The sequence below is a fragment of the Cavia porcellus genome, unplaced genomic scaffold (assembly GCF_034190915.1).
Source record: "Cavia porcellus strain 051 isolate PalLab524CR breed Dunkin Hartley unplaced genomic scaffold, mCavPor4.1 scaffold_19, whole genome shotgun sequence".
NCBI lineage: Eukaryota > Metazoa > Chordata > Mammalia > Rodentia > Caviidae > Cavia > Cavia porcellus.
The window spans coordinates 23,408,618-23,425,571 of record NW_026947502.1 but is presented as its reverse complement, the minus strand read 5'-3'; the positions used below and the strand labels follow the sequence as shown (position 1 = coordinate 23,425,571).

The window sequence follows — 16,954 nt, the reverse complement described above, 5'->3', positions numbered from 1 at the left end:
AGTTCTAATAATATTCAGGTATTTTTCTTTTCTAGGAAAAATTTTTTTTAAAAAATCTTGAACCTGAACCAAAAAGGAAATGCTGTGCGAAAGTAAAATTCTAATTAGTTATAGATGAGAATTGGTCACAGATAATTATGTTACATTCTTTGGCTCATGCCCGAGAATTTTATTAAAGGATCTTTTTGTGTTGCTAGATATGTAGATGTATATCTAAATGACTAGATAAACAGAGAAGCACGCCATCGTTAGCAGATCTTGCCAAGTGTAAGTGTTTAGAACAAAAATGAAAGAGAAATTCGTCACTCGCTTACTCACAAGCTAGAAATGTTTCAATCTTTTGCTCTCAGCCCTCCCTTTCTCACTTTGAACTTACTCAGAACAAAAAGAAAAGGCCAGTGGGTTCAAACAGGATCATTTTAAACAGTACACTTCCAGAAAATTTGTGCTGAGTCGCACCTGGCCTCCCTGACATCTCCTTGCTAGAGTATTTCTCTTTCAATTTGCATCTGTCAATTTCCTACCTGTGTGGGTTGAAGGGGTTGGAGACTCTGAAGGGCCTAAAATAACCCAGAGAGGATGTGGAGAGCCTCACACCAGTCTGTTTAGAATCAGCTTTGTTTCATTGTTTTGAGGACTTTTAAGTGGGAGAAAATTCCTCATAGCCGCCTAAAATATTTTTCTTTTAATTTGTAGTGCAAATGCCTGAGCTTTCACTCTGGGGTGTTCACTGCATGCTTAATGTCTTGATGTTGTGTGTTTTTACAGAGCAGTGCTAAATTCCAAGGAATCCTCAGTTCCCTTCTTTGTCCCAACATAACAGCTCTTCTATCTGTGTGCTCAGGCAGCACAGAAAACAGAAAGCCCAGAGGTGTCTTACCTGTTCCTTTCAGCACCTATCACTCTGCTGGTGTGGAAACCTCCCTCTGATGGCTCCCAGGAGTGGGGTTCTTCACACTGATTCCACCTTCACTCTGTTGAAACGGCCCCCACTTTCCACCTCATCCCACTATACAAGAGGTGGCATGCCTTCAGCTGCAGGCTCTGAAGATGCTGTAAGCATGTTAGAGTTGCATCTGTCTTCTTGTGTTTGTGACCCTCTGGGAACTGGATTGCAATAGCTTTGAAGATTCTTAATGCAACATTGTTTTCCTCAGTAAGAAACGAAATTACCAGCACAAGGGTGTCTGAACCGCATGGCACAACTTACAGCACTTTCTATTTCTAACCGTTTACCAACCTCATCATATTGGTTCTCCAGTAATTCTAGAAAATAGCAGTAAAGAAGATATTTGCGCGTTCATTCACTCATTTATTCATCCACTCAGTCAAACAGCAGGTGTTTATTGAACACTGGGTGGTTGCTAGAAAGTGTTTTAAACTTTGAGTCACAGTGGCCAACCCAGACAACGATCCCTCTTCTCCTTGCATTTACCATCCAAGTGGATGTTCTAGTAGGTACCATAATTCTCCTTTTTCATGAGAAAAAACCAAGACATAGAGAGATTGGATCCTAAAGACAGTTCATGGAGACCTGGACTTAGAATTCAGTGCAGTATGCATCCTATCCACATCTCAGAAGATATTAAGAAGAGCAGGATAAGTGATCTTAGGAATCACGTTATACAACCCACTCACTCTACCTATGAAAGAAATCAAGAGAAGTATCCTGGTTTACAGAGTCACAAAGCTCTGGGGAGAGCTGGGATGAGATAGCACAGCTTCTTTAAGCCCCAGCCTCACACTCTGTTTAAGAGTTCTTAGACCTTGCAGAGACCTGTAATATACAGAATGTTTTCTTGTCACTGTGACCTAATGACTACCTAATCTCTTAATGACCTACTGACCTCCTTCCTCTTGTGACTCAGCATAGATTTCATGACCTATAATTACTATGACCACATACTTCCAAACCCCTCTGCCCCCTTTTCTCCACAATAGTTACCTGGAAAAACTCTGCTCTTGGTTGAATTTTGCCTTCTGCAGTTTGCACCACCCACCCAAGGAACCTGAACGTGGCTGAAGAAAAATACATTATGACGAACCTCACTTACAAATGATGGTCACTGTAACCTGCAGTGAGCACTGGCTGCTGCTGGTCACACTCCAGCCCTTTCTAGACAACTGTTTTTCACCTTTTCTTCCCAGTCATCAAACACCTCCTTCTCCCTTCCTCTGTCTCTGCTGCTAATCAAGCTTCCTTTTTACACAGTGAAAACCAAAGTGGTTGGAAGACTTCCACAGGTTCCGTCAACCCCCTCTGCCATAAACTGTTCCCTAATTTTTGCCTCCCTGCCACAGGTGCAGATGACCCATTGTCTCTTTATCCTGTCAAAAGCCATTGCTGTTTCCTGCACATGAGAATCCCTCCTGCCCGGAATCCTCATTCCAAAACTGTTACCCTCACTTCTGCATCATTGATTTATCCTTTTTTCAGGATCATTCTTATGTGCATACAAATATTTCCGTTTTATTTATCTCAAAAAATACAAAAGCAATAAAATCTGCCTTCACCCCTTTCCCCTCTTAGCTATCAATCCCTTTTTATTTTTGTTGTAGTCAGGGGTTGTACACAAAGAACAATTAGGATTAGGACATGGAGTTTATAATATTATTTTTATAATGGTCACCGGAAGTTAACACAGGAAAATGCAGGAAATCTATCTGCAACACCAAAAACATAGATTATAGAGCCTAAATCCCACAGCAATGTCCCACATGAGTCCAGATAAAAACCTAGAGCTCAGGACAATGCCTCCCATGAGTCCAACTGAAGGTCCAGAACCCACAAGAAGGACTCACGCCAGCGTCTTTTACGGATCCATGCTGTGAAGACCTAAGGGTCAGTGGTGGAAGCCAGAAAGTCCATGCCAGCAGGATGAAGGAGCTGTGCTAGTGGGTTGAGGGTTCTACACTGGAGACGAGAAGTCACACTTAAGCAAAGACGAGGGCTATCCTGAAAGGCACCACAGCCATCCTCAGTGACATGGAGGCCCTCCTCAGGTGGAGCATCTTTGCTCAATGCCATGCTGATGTAATCCAGCTGGTATTAAGTTGACCACCAGTTCTTAATCCATAACAATCCCTCCTTCACAGCATTGTATCTCAAAGTATTGCTTTTCATTACTTCCTCCTCCTACTACTCTTTCTTGAAACACTGCAGCTAATATCTCATGCTATCTCTTCACCAAGTTCCTCTTCGCAGGGTCACCAGTAAGCCCACATGGCTAAATATAAGGCATCCCCATCTCTCTCTTTTCAGCTGCAGGTGACAACCTATGTCCTTCCTCTGCCCCTCCTCCTTTGCATCCCTTTCTTCATTTGGCTCGCACAACTCCTCTGTCTGTTTATTCTTTTGCCACACTGGTGACTGTTTCCTCTTCTCTTTAGTCTCTGATGTATGATATAGGCTAGGACTTGGTCCTTATTCCTCTGACCTTCTTTACCATCTTGTTGGGCTGACCATATCCACATTCATGACTGTGAATACCATCTGCACCTCTGTCTTAGTCTTATCACCAAAACCCAGATTTGTATCTTCAATTGTTACTATGTATCTACACTTGTATATATGTAGGCGTATAAAATTTAATTTGATCCAAATATATTCACTGCCCTCCAACTGTTCTCTAACCCCAGTCTTTTTAATACAAGTTTTAAAATTTTTAATGCCCTGGCCAATCCCACAGCATTATCCTTGACTCTGCATCCAATCTTCACCTCACTTCTAATCCATCAGCAAATCTTGTCTCCACCTTCAAATTGTTTCCAAAATTTGACCCCTTTCTCACTCTTCTATGGCTCCCCCTTAGGAGGAGGGTGAAGTGCATTCCCAGAGAAGGGACAGCATGTGTAAAAGCCCTGGGTCAGGAAAAGTTGAAAGATGGGAAGATCTCAAAATGGGTCTGGCCCTAATTCTGAATGAAGCTTGGGGAGATCCCTATCGTGTTGATACCATTATTAGATGTGGAGTAAATATGTTACTCTAGGATCTGTGCTTTGGCATTTTCAGGTGGTCTGACTGTCTAGAGTGGATTTGGCTAGTCCTGAGGCTGTACATGACTCTTCTGATGCATGTGCCTTGTGTCTGCAGTATATGTGGGTGTGCATTCCCATGCATGCACCCTTTGACGTGTTTTGCTAGAGTCTGATCCCTGTACGTACCAAGTAGTTCCACACCCAACCATTTAGGGACCCTCCAGAGACCCATGTTTTCTTGACTTCAATCCTACATAAAGTAGCGTTTTGACTGTAGCCTCTGGGGTTCCTTTGTATTATTCTAGCCAAAATGACTTAAGCCTCATAGGTCAGCAACCATGGAGCCAGAAGACTCTTAGTACATTTTGGCTCACTCTCTGCAGTTTTGCACTACAGCTGCGTGGAAAGAACTCCTGCCCTTCTCTTCCCCCTTCAGCTTCTATCTTCCTGAAGTCAAGATCTTTTGGATGCAGAGGTATTTGAGCATAAGGCAGCAGCTGGGGCAGGAGGCAGAGACCTGAGATTTCAGGCGATTGATGTGCTCTGTAATTCCCTAACAGCCATATAATTGGAGGAAAATTGGCCCATTATAAAGTGTGGGAAAGTTCAAAAGGGGTTGCTAGTGAGGCTTTGTGCTTGTCCTTAAGCTGAGGTCTTGAGCTAGTCTCAGTACGGTGAGACTCGGGGAAAGCCCAGGTTCTCTAAGAGCTTCTTATATAGGGCTGCTATGTGGGCCACCTAGAACCAGCCTAGAACCAAAGGGTATGCAGGGGCTGAGAGCACACTTACGAAATTTGAGATGGGCCCATTTGATCTGAAGCCAATCATAAATACTCTTAATAGATAACTCAGGATCTCCCCCCCCCCCCGGCTCTGGAGCAGTGATCTGGGGCCAAAACTAGAGGGGGAGGGGCAGCAAACAGGTAAACAGACCCTGGGCAGTAAGGCCAAGGAGGTACAGGACCAGATTGCTAGACTGTTGGAACTCAGTTTTTCCAGCTGTAATGTAGATAATTATTCCTTCTTAATGGCCTCTCTTCTTTTTGAGTATTGTGCTGGTCACTCAAGCACCAAAGATTTAAAGAGGCAGAAGGCAGAGGGTTAAAATCACAGGTTTCTATTTTCAAGTGACATGTCCAAGCCTTACTCACAAACTGTGTGACTCTGGACAAGTCACATAAACTCTCTTTGCCTCAATTTCCTTATTTAAACTATGACAATATTTACTATAGGACTTGTTCTAAGTGTGAAGTGAGTGAGACAATACATATATAACACCTAACACAGCCCTTAGAAGAAAAAAAAGGACCAAATGATCATCTTGCTGCCTTGAGGTTTAAAGCATGTAGATTATTATGATACTGGTCCCTATCAACTATCCAGTTGTTTCTGTAGATTTCCCAGATTCCTTTGCAGTTAAGTTTGAACTATCTGACTAGTTCTGGCTCACATGCTGAGAGCAGGAGTGATATTTATCATTCCTGGGTGAAAGGGATTAAGAGCTCCTCGTATGCTTCTTCTCCATTCTCTCCCCCAACATAATAGTTACAGAGGACACAAGTACTCAACAATATCGTACAGGGCCGTTATGTGAGGGTGGTAAATGTTTGTTGCGTTAACCACTGAGCTTTTGGAGTGCATTTGTTTCTGCTTTCCTGACCAATATCAATGGAGGAAAAGCAAAACTGTAGTTCTGATATCTTGGGCAACTAGGGCTGAAGACAATGAAACTAACAGTAGCTACAACAGCTACCATTTATTGAGCCCTTGAGAAGCACTGCAGAGCACTTTACAGATGTTAAACCATTCAGCCTGCTCAGGTATCCTGTGAGATACATGTTTTGCTATTATATAATAGCTGTGTTCCTAAAATAATTTAAGTGATTTTTTTTAAAGGGTTCTCATAACAGCTTCAATGAAGAAAGGACCGCTTAGGGACAAGAATTTTATTTAGACTATGGCAACAAAGCTTTTTCTTTTTTCCTCCTTAGAAATGTCAAAAACAAAGTCTTTAATTGTTATGAGGAATCTAAAAGTTGCAAATTTAAAATACCAATTTTTAAAACTGGCGTTAGCCAATCTAAATGTCAGTGAACACATGCTGATTACTGTGGAAGCAAAACCTTGGGTCAACTTGTTTCTAAACCATGGAAATAAATTTCGGTTGGTCTGTAGTTGCCATTAAGGTTTTTGTCCAGATTTATGGTGACATTTGTGCAACCCCTGGATGATGTGGCTAAGGCTGAGCTCAACCGTGAGACCTCTATTCCTGGCAGGGCTCTGCCCTTGCCCTAGGAGTTGCTGTTTTCCCCAGGGTTTCCTGATCAACATCTCCTCTGTCTTTCCCTTAAGGGTGATGGGAAGCTTGTGTCCTGAATAACAGAGCTACTTTGGCTCTTGCCATGTAGACTCATGGGTGTTTCTGAGAGCAGCAGTGGAAAGAGAAGGAATCCAGGCTGGCTTAGAATTTCCCCGGGGGACGAGAGCCAGTTGAGTTCATTAGTAAAGCACACAGTCCTGGTGACCTTTGGGGTTCACAAGCTTTGCCTTTCTCTCTCCCACAGGCACTAGTCAAGCTACTGGATATTCTACACCTCCCTGAGAAAGGGAAAGGACTTGATGTACTGTGGGTGGCCCTGGAGGACCCAACCGTGTCCTTTTGCTAGTAAGGGCCAGCAGTGTGCCTCACTCCCTGCTTGCATTGCAAAGTGAGGCAGTGGAGTCTGGGAACAGTCTCTGGGGGTCTTATATCCTCCACACTGATGGCTTCCTCCACCTATCTCAGGGAGGTCACTGATCTTCAGGCTAGCTACATTAACCATCCCTGCCAAAAATTCACCTGGAAGTTACCTTGTGAGCCTGCTCTTGTGTTGGCTAATGTTGGGAGATAGGAATGTGTTAGATGTAGTTCCCACTCTGAAGAACCTCAAGAATTTAATGAGTTGATGGCACCTACGTATTAGATGACAAATCAAGACAGTTTACATTAAAGGGCTAATTAAAACATCATCATTATATATAATCATTAAAAACCCAGTTTTAATACAGTGGTGCATTGGTTCACAAACTTAATTCCTTCCATGATTCTGGTTGCAAATCAAATTAGCTAATAACTGAATCAAATTCAATGCTTAGGTTCAATGTTGACCTTACAGAGAAATTTGATTCAGTTCTCACCAATTCAGTTTGTGACCAGAATCATGGAAATAATTAAACACCGCTGTAAGGTCATCTATCTGATGAATGGTAACTATCATATTGGTGGCGTTTGACTTTGGGTGAAGACCTGCACCTTCTTAGATCTCTGTGTCCTTATTCAGTGACACTGGGAATACTGGTTCATATCTCTGGGGAATCAGTGAGGCATGCAGAGTGCTTCATGCAGGATTTGACTCATGCTTTTAGCATTATACCAGCTGTTGCTGTCACAGCCTATGTGAGAGACCTCAGTGGTACAAAAATTCTGAATCAAACACATCCACTTCTGCATGGTATTCCTCCCTTCTCTATTTCTTGATGGTCAGTTACCTCAAATGATCAGTTAACCAAGCTGGAACCTAGGAGATATTTTTTAATATGCCTACTCCTGCAATTCCCTCAACCCTCAGATGCATTCATTCGTAGAACCTTGCTTATTATACCTCACATCTATCTCCTACACTCCATTACCACTGGCGACCTCAGCTAAGTCCTCACAGAGCCACACTGATTACTCGAGAGCCCTCTTAACTCGTCTCTTTGCTTCCAATTTTACCTTCTTCCAAACCAAATCTATTGTTACTGGAGAGAACTTTCTCAAATTCAAACCAGATGATCACTCCCTCCTCAGACTCTTTCCATGTTGCACTCCATAAAAAAGCCAAGCCTAAATCCTTTATTGTGATCCACGAGGCCCTCATGATACAGCCTCTGTCTCCTTGTTCAACTGCACCACTTTTGATCTCAAGTTATTTCCATGCTCCAGTGATAAAGCCTGCTCTTCAGTCACCTAGCTAACCCTGGGAGGCCTGCTGTAAGTCTGGAGCTCACTGTCCATGTCTGCTGAAGAATCACAGTCATCCTCCAAAAGTAGATTTAAACCTCTCTTTCGAGCAGGGTATCTGCTCCTCTATAATCCCACAATACTTTTGTTTACAAAACCATGGTACAGTTTTTGTGTTCACATCTATATCCCCTACTAGCATATGACCTTCTTATAGGAAGGGGATGCCTCTTATCTATCTTTGTATGTTCTTATTTAAGCAGAAGTGGAGAGATGAAAGGATGGATGGCTAAATGGCGATGAGCAGGATGAATAAATGAGTGTAGAGATGGATAGATGGACGGGTGGATAGATGATGGATAGATGGTAGCTAGATGAATGGATATATGAATAGCTAGAGGGACAGAGTGTTGAATGGATAGATAAATGGATATTGGATGGTTGGTAGAAAGGTTGGCTAAATGAGTGAATTTAACAAAGAATCAAAAACTTCTAATTATGTCTTGTATACTGTGTATATCAGAAAGGTCTTTGTTCCACAAAAACATGGCTCTGTTTCTTAGAGCTTCACAGTTTAAGCTAAAAAAGTGAATATGACTTTGCAACTCACCAGTCAGTGAAGTTTTGGCTTTGATGTTCTCCACTGTGCTAGTGGTAACATTAAGAAGTACTTTTGATTTAAAGGAAAAGAGGCCCCTGGGTAGGCTTTATCTTGTGGTTGACCTGGCCCATGTCCTGGGTAATGGCCTCTTTAGTTGTGTCATCATATCGTCCCATTAAGTCCTATTTACCAGATTGAACTATGGCTAGAGATTTCTTCCTGTGGACCCAGGGCAATATAGCAGCAGGTGGCATGAGTGCCCATGGCCACTAGAGACCATCTGCAGCTCAGTGCTTACCTGCTCTTCTCACAGGAGAACAGCACACTGAATTTCATTCATTTTCCTGTTTACAAGCTGCATTTATTGCAGTCACGTGGGAATGCACCTTATGCATGGTAGATCCTGTAGTGACTTTTCAGGGAACACTTTCCAGACTCTGCCTGTTCACTTAATCAACAAGAATAAATGCTGGAGAGATCTTAAATTAGAGTATCAAACTCCTGATGTGGAGAACCAGTATGTGACCTGCCCAAGCTGAAGTGGAAAGACCCCACAGCTTTTAGAACTGGACCTCACCCTAACTACCCCAAATCCTCATTTAGGGTTTATGAAGCAACAAGCAGTTCACTGTTGGCTAAATTTGGTTGCATTTTTTATTTTTGTTCAGCCATAAATACCAGCAAAGAAATGAAAATGATTCCTTCCCTTCCAGGAGCCTCAGAGCCAAATTTGTTTTATTTTTAGCTTTAACTTTGGTTTAGGGCTTTTAGCATACTAACCATGCTATACACTTCAGACAGTGGTAGGCCAGATTTTAGAAGTTTTGCCTAGACTGGAGCATTGTGTCTCTCAGTGTAACTCTTACCAGGCTTTATACAGCAGTGACAATAGAGGGTGGTTCCAGACAAGCCCATATAGAAACAGTTTTGTCTTGGGACCTCCAAGAGAGTGCTCTACAGGGAGGGCAGTGTACATAAGATGGGTCATTGTCTGGGTCAGGTTGGAGGAGTTGGCATTTCTGGATGAAAAGAAGCAGAGAAAGATGTGGAAATGGAAAAGGGCAGGGAGCTTCATTTATTGAAGATTTTGAATTCTAGGATGTTTCAGAACCAAGGCTTTGGAGCCCGGCTGACTGTGTCTGAATCCTCCAGCTACTGGCTGCTAACACTGCGGCCTCAGAAATGTGTTTGACTTCCCTGGGCTTTGAATTTCTTATGTAAGAGACAGGAATTATAACAATACCAGTCGCAGGCTCCACTGCAGTTCAGGGCCTGCTGGGACAGCATATAGTACAGTGTTTGACATCTAGGTAGGACTCAGTCATCACTATTCTTAGTTATTATTTCTAGGCTCCTACTGTAGTGCTAAACACTTGTACATGCACTGGGCCATTTGAAAAACACTGTAAACTAAAGAAGTAGGGTTACTTTGCAATTGAAAAATTGAGACTCAATGGGTTAGGTAAACGGGTTAGGTTCAAGGTTGCCCAATAAGAACACTATACAGCTAGACCTGAACCCAGATCTGGCTAACACCAAAACATCTCACCTTTCCTAGGACCAGTGGTTTCCATCTGTTACAGAGGACTTAGCATTGACCACACGAGGACTGTACTAAACCAGAAGCTGGGTTCCCCTTCTTGCTCTCTGGTTTCCCTTTCTGTGACATTAGCAAATGGACAGAGGACACCAGTAATGGTCAAAACAGCAGCAAGCAAATTCGTGGAGAAAGCTGTAAAAGGAGGTAGAGAACTGTAATTTAAGGAGTATGGAATTACAGTTTTACACGATGAAAAAGTCCTGGAGATAATTGTACAACCAGGTAAACCTGCTCCACATTATTGAACTGCGCAGTTACAAATTGTGGAGATGATGAATCTTATATTACACAATTTTATTATAATTTTTTTAAAATTCTAAAATCATAAAAAAGTACTAATACACGAGTCAGTTCCCCCTTAGAGCTGAGCAAGGAATTAGAGATTGTCCCTCCAGGCTTTGGAATCTTTCTTCCTTGCCTCCTCCTACTCAGAAGCTTGCCAGACAGCATTCCCATCTCAGCCTTCCATTCTACACTGCTTGAGCTCTGCCGGTCCATGCTGTCCCCTTTTTGAAAGGGTGCTTGTTAGACAGTGTCTTAAACGTTCCTCTCTCCCAGATCGGGCCCTTCCTGGTTTCCTGTGGTTCCCTCATCATGCTGAGGTTTCTGTTCACTGACAGAAGGGACAAAAGAGCTGGAAGAGGAGCAACATGTGGGAATCATGCCTGCTGAGTGAATGCCGGGGGAAAGACAGTATGGGCCTCGGGACAAATTCACCCACGCTACACTGCTCTTCGGCACTAGAGGCATACTTGCTTCAGCAGCATTTATACTAAAATTGACATTGGAGGGTTCTAGGGTCTGTAAGGTATATGTTTAAATGGTGGTTTGGGATTCGTGTGAAAAGGGAGAATTGCTTTCACTGATTAGGCTGTGAATAGATGCTAGAACAGAATGACATGGAGCTAGCAAGGAGGAGAATCTTTCTCTCTTAATTCCTCCAAGAAAACAGCCTTCATGAAGATCACTGAGATGGCCTTCTCTGTGGACAAGTTGCATTGATCATCTTCAAAAAGAGACTTGGATTGTTCTGTTGACCATCATCCAATAAAAGCCATTCCTACTGGACTGAGTTGTACATTAAGCCATACTGTATGCCTAGACTTTGGTTCCTGATGCAGGATGGATTTCTTCATCAGGCACAAAGAGATAATGCTGAAGTCCAGGCTTTTCTTATTTTCCTCATTGCTGGGACAAAATATCTAACACCGCGACTTAGAGGAGAAAGTGCTCATTAGGCTCACAGTTTCAGCAGTTTTGGTCCATTGGGGCAGGCTCAAGTGCAGAAATGGCAGAGTGGAAGGAAAGGTGGACAGAGCGCTGTGGTCCAGAAGTAAAGGGAAAGAGGAGGCACCAGGGAGGAAGATGCACTATTCTAGGTCACGTTCAGTGACCTCCTGCTACCCAGGCCCCGCCTCCTAACAGTACAATCAACTGCTGAACTTATTAGCGGGTGAATCCACTGATGAATACAGTGCCTCCACTGTACGATCCAACCACCTTTCAAAAGTCCAGTCTCTGAACACATGAGGTTTTGGGGGGACGTTCCAAATCCAGAACATAATATCCTACAATATTGTCAGGGTCCGTAATAACTTTTCTTTGAAAATTAGAAAACTGTTAGGTGGAAATAAATATTGTGTAATATAAATGCATCTCTTTTTATCCCAACACAGGTGTAAAATGTAATCTGTTTCTTATGGCAAAGCAGGCTGCAAAGATTGAAAGGTCAAAGGCCCATGGAGGTCAAAATGCAGCTCTGATATGGTCCAGTGATCCAGCAAGGCAGGCTCACTGGTCTCTCAGCCCATGGTCATCAGCCTTGGCCTCTTCTTTATTTGTCTTGTCTGAGGTCCATGGGAAAGAGTTCTGTGATCAGTTGTAATCCATGTGTGATGTCTGTAGTAAACTCCTACCACAGGAGGGAAAACACGGCAAATGCTTGCTTATGTCTATGGCTGACCTTAACTGTATATCGTTAGCTTGTCTACAAGCTCTGCCAAAATGGTATATGCTTTACACATGTTGGACATCCCACACTGAAATACCGAGTCTCTCTAATATCTGCTGATGGATGGATTGGTTGAAGCAGGATCTATGAATATACCTGACTCAACAACATCTTTCCCTTCTTCTTTTTTTCTGTAGGCGTCTGAACAAAAATAAGCTCCAGGTCCTTCCAGAATTGCTTTTCCAGAGCACACCGAAGCTTACCAGACTGTGAGTAAAGCTGACTTGTATTCTCTACCTTGCGCCTTAGTGACGAGAACATGTTTCCCTTAGTGTGGTGCCCCACGCTGTATGGAGTCTGGCAGGCCCCAGCACGGAAACTTGGAGCAGGTCATGGAAATGGTGTGTCTCCCATAAATCTCCAGGCCTGATTTCTTATTCCTTTATCCAGAGATCGGTGGCATTACGTGGCCATTGAAGACTACTGACATGTGAAGTGAATGTTCTTTCGGGGAGGAAACTCCTCCATTTAATTTGAATCTGAATTTACATCAGGGAAAGTCCCTGAGGGGTGTTTTGGGGTGAATTTATTTGCATGAGACTCCCTGTGGTCTCAGAGAGTATGGTTTGGATTAAGCATTTCAACCTCAATGTCTTGCTGGCTAGAACAGATTCGTGTCCCTTCCTTGCTTCCCATCAGTGCCAGACCAAGAACTCTGAGTCCTGAGGTCTATGAATTGGTGGGAAAAGGAAGAAACACCTGAATTTTGGATCTACCTTCCAGAGTGGTCCAGAACATGAATAGGAAAGAGATGGGGATAACTTAGCTTTTACTCACTCAGAGATTTAAAAAGTTGAGAGCTAGAGATGCAGGTTGTCACTGAGTCTATGATTTATGTCTTGTCAGTGAATTATTGAAAGTGAATTGCTCCATTGTATTGAATCTGAAATCCTCCCTGGCAGTGACTGGAGATTATGGGGTAAACTAGGTTGTCTGAGCCTGACTTTCTGAATGGACTGACAGTATTTGACTGCTTAGAAGTCAGGCAGTGAGTTTGTTAGTCTTGCATGGAAAACTCTAACATTATTGGGAAAGTGTTCATGTTGTGATCACCATTCTCCTTCCCAATGACTATGTTTAATACCTACTTGTGCCATCAAACAATGTGTACAGGCTCTGGAATAAACTGGAAAATGTGAAATACATGTCAACATATATACTTAAGAATGAACTTTGCATTAGAAATACACTCTCTCTCTCTGTCTCTCTCTCTCTCACGCACACACACACACACACACACACACACACACACACACACACACGGACTGTGTTCATGAATGTATTTTTAAGGAGCATTTTATTAAAACAAGAATAGATCAGGGCTGGCTGGTGTTTCAGTGGACCACTGGTCTTGCCTGCCTCTTGTATTTTGTCAAGGTCTCACCTTGTTTGGTTCACCTGGTTGACTTTGTTAACAATCTGAAAGGATACGGGCCCAGTCTGCATCCACCTGGATGGTCAACGAAGTGCACTTTAGCAGCTCAAGTGTCTAGCAGAACTATAAATGTCGTCCCAGATGGATATACCAGAAACCATCCTTGTCTTCCCCTTCCTCTATACTTTTCCTTAGGCATCCACAGGGAATTGTTTCCATGTCCCTTATGGATAACAAAATCCACAGATACTCATATCCTTCATACAGAGTTTTCACAAAATCTACATACGTCTGCTTGTATTCTTTAAATCAGCTCAAGTTTATTTATGATACCTGATGCAGCACAAGTGCTAAGTAAATAGTTGTATACTGTGTCGCTTAGAGATAATGGCAAGAAAAATTGTCTATACATGTTTGATAAAGATGCGTTTCTTTCTGAATACTTGTCATTTGTGGTTGGTTGAATCTATGGATGTGGAGTTCACAGATTGAGAGGACTGATGTCCAGCTCTTCCCTTCAAAGGCTTACTAAGTAGCCATCTCTCCACCTAGCACTGCATTGTGGCTTTTCAACTGGTGCTTAACTGAGATCCAGAAACTGTATACTATTAGTCTGAATCTGAGCATCCATTTCTAAGCAGAGGGAGGATACTGGAAGGGCAGGAGCTGTTGGATGAGTTTGAGTGGGAGGGTTCTGAGTATTCCAACTGTTGCAGGGAGTCCAGTGGGTTGATTTTTGCCCATACAATCCTCCGTATGACTATTAGGTGTTGCCTAGTTTGGCAAGCCTGGTCTTGATTCAGGAAAAGGAAGATTTTCAGGTAGTGTTAACAGGCCTCTGAGATGCTAGGGGCCAGAACTGGGGTATGGAAACCCACGGCTTCTGTTCTAAGGGAGAGGAACTTTCCCTTCAGTGCCCAAATGTCCTCATCAGTACAAAGAGATGCCTTCTCTTTTTTCTCCTTTCCTTGCAAAGGAGCTTGGAGTATTAAATGAAATACTGGGGAAACTGTGTGTCTTCTAGGCTTAAAGTGCCATGTAAGTGGAAGGGCAAAGATAACTATTGCTGTTCGTATAATCTCCATCTTTGTGAGCTCAATTTCTGGTCTCCTTTCTGTGGGAGCCCTGAGAAGACTAAGAGTAGTAATGAACATTGAGACAAATTACACAAAGCTTTAGCTGCAAAACAGAGCTCTGTAGTTGAGAAGGCAAGAATGATATTCAACTCATTTTTGTATCTCTCTCTGGATCCATGGTCAGATACAGGGACTGATACTTATAGACATTCAGCCAATAATAGTTGGATGAGCATGAATACATGAATGAATTAGGCCCAAAGACATAATCAGCACTTTCAGAGAGACTTGATTCTTCTGTCCACCATTCATTCATTCATATACTCGCTCACTGATTCATCCACTCATTCATTCATCCAGTAGGCTCTCTGCTCTAGTTTGGCTTCTGTGTGGGTAAGAGCTGTTGACAAGAAGGATGCCCAATTCTCCTCATGTCCTAGCATGACAAATTCTGAATGGCTGCCAGAAAGCTGCAAGCTAAATATAATTTTTTTTATTGAAGCAACTATATTAACCCAGGTTTGAGCTATAATCTGCAATTGCTTTTTCTCTTTGGGCTTGATCTTTGATTTTTCTTAATGGCCCTATTATGTCTTTGTCTTATTTTGTCAGCCACTCCAGGGCCTTTTTGAAAGTAAGCAGGGTACAAATTAGAAATCAATAAATGTGCAATCATGAGTGTGTATACATATGCCAGTAGCTCTGTTTTAAAAGAGCACTGCATTTCAGTAGACACAGTGAGCTGTATCTCAGGAAAGGCTCAATGGGACTCTGTGTAGCTGACAGCTCTCTAGGGAGTCCTGCAGGATAAGCAATCATTCTGGACATCACTTTTCTTTTCTTTTTATTAGGCATATACACAAAAACTGCTGAATAGTGTTTGTTCACATAATACTTTTGGAAAGGATTGGTGGTATACAAAGAGATGTTTAGAGTAGTGACAGGAAAGGGAAGTGATATTTATTGAGAATCTAGGCTAGGTCATAACACTGAAAATTACTTGCCAGGCCTGCTACTAAGATTTAACTCAAGGAGGAATGGTATTAGTTCCTGTAATTTAGAAATCCAGTGGTAACCACAGCTTCAGGAACACCTGGAAGAGAGGGCTCGGTGATGTCATTAGGACTTCATCTTACCCCCTCCCTCTTGGAACAGAGGCCATGGTGGCCAGCCAGCCACACAAGATGACTTCCAACTTACAGTTTTGCAACTCCAATGGAGAGTGATTCTGTCACCTGTCTGACAGAAAAGAGCTGAGGGTGGACCCTGATTACTTAGTATGATCGCAGACTCCTATTTGAGCACCTGACCGTGGCCACTGTGACAGGATCCTGTGATTGAACAAGTCTGGGTCTTGTGTTCATCCTGTTTGTTTGGGGATAGGGTTCCCCACAGGGCAGGGTAATTCTGTTATCTAAAGAAAGTGGGGTGGGGGGATGCCAGTCACAGAGGGGACAATATCTACCATTGCTTGAGCATTTACTCTGTGCATTCCCTGTGCTTTAAATAAGTGCTTCAAAGCCTCACAGTAGCACTGTGAGATAATAACACCAGCGAACACTCTGAATGCCAGGTGCTACTTTGAACACTTTGTGTCTGTAACTTATTTGATTCTCCTAACAACCCTCCTGAATAGGTACTTTAGTTAGTTCTGTACAAGTGATCCAAGGCTCCAAAAGGTCAGTGCCCTTGCCCACAATCCTAACACTGCCTAGTGGCATAATAAGGCTTTAACTCTGGGAAGCTGACCTCAGAGAGTATTTTCTCTGTTGTCACAAACTCCTTGCACACGTCTCCACTGTAAATACTCCCATTTTACAGATGAGGAAAATGAAGAGTGGAGAGTTCACATTACTTCCCCATAAATCTGATGTACAAGATACAATCAAAATATACAGCATGTTTAAAAATTTTTAATTTATTATAGTGAAAAACACTTTACCATTAATCTTCTCAAAAATATCCCCCTTAATTCAAATACACTTTTCTCATCATTCTTGCATCTTTCTTTAGCAGTTCTGAAAGGCTTCTTTTATGAGTGTCTTCATAGAATATGATCAAAAATATAATGAATGCTGCTGTTAAGTGCCATCCAGTGGAAAGGCAGCCTTTCAGTAATGTTACAGTGCGTCCTCCTCCTCCTTTCCCACCAGACTGGGCACCATGTGACTTCTCATTCTTTGCCAAAGTCAAAGTGACAGTGAAAAAGGTAAACATTTTGAATTGACTCAAGACATTAGTGGCAGTGTATCTTTTAGTGTAATGAATTTTTACAAATTTAAACTTCACCATATTTTTCAATCATGTCTCATATCTAAGAGGTAACACCTC

At 42.5% G+C, this 16,954-nt stretch overlaps 1 protein-coding gene across 1 annotated transcript in view; it reads left to right on the top strand.

The window, feature by feature from the left end:
* The window catches only part of Slit3 (slit guidance ligand 3), a 590,749-nt gene that overhangs the window by 100,077 nt on the left and 473,718 nt on the right, over positions 1–16,954 (top strand). Inside the window, exon 4 of the mRNA XM_003473328.5 lies at positions 12,310–12,381. Coding sequence (XP_003473376.2) covers positions 12,310–12,381 — 72 coding nt within the window. The remainder of the gene's footprint in view (positions 1–12,309; positions 12,382–16,954) is intronic.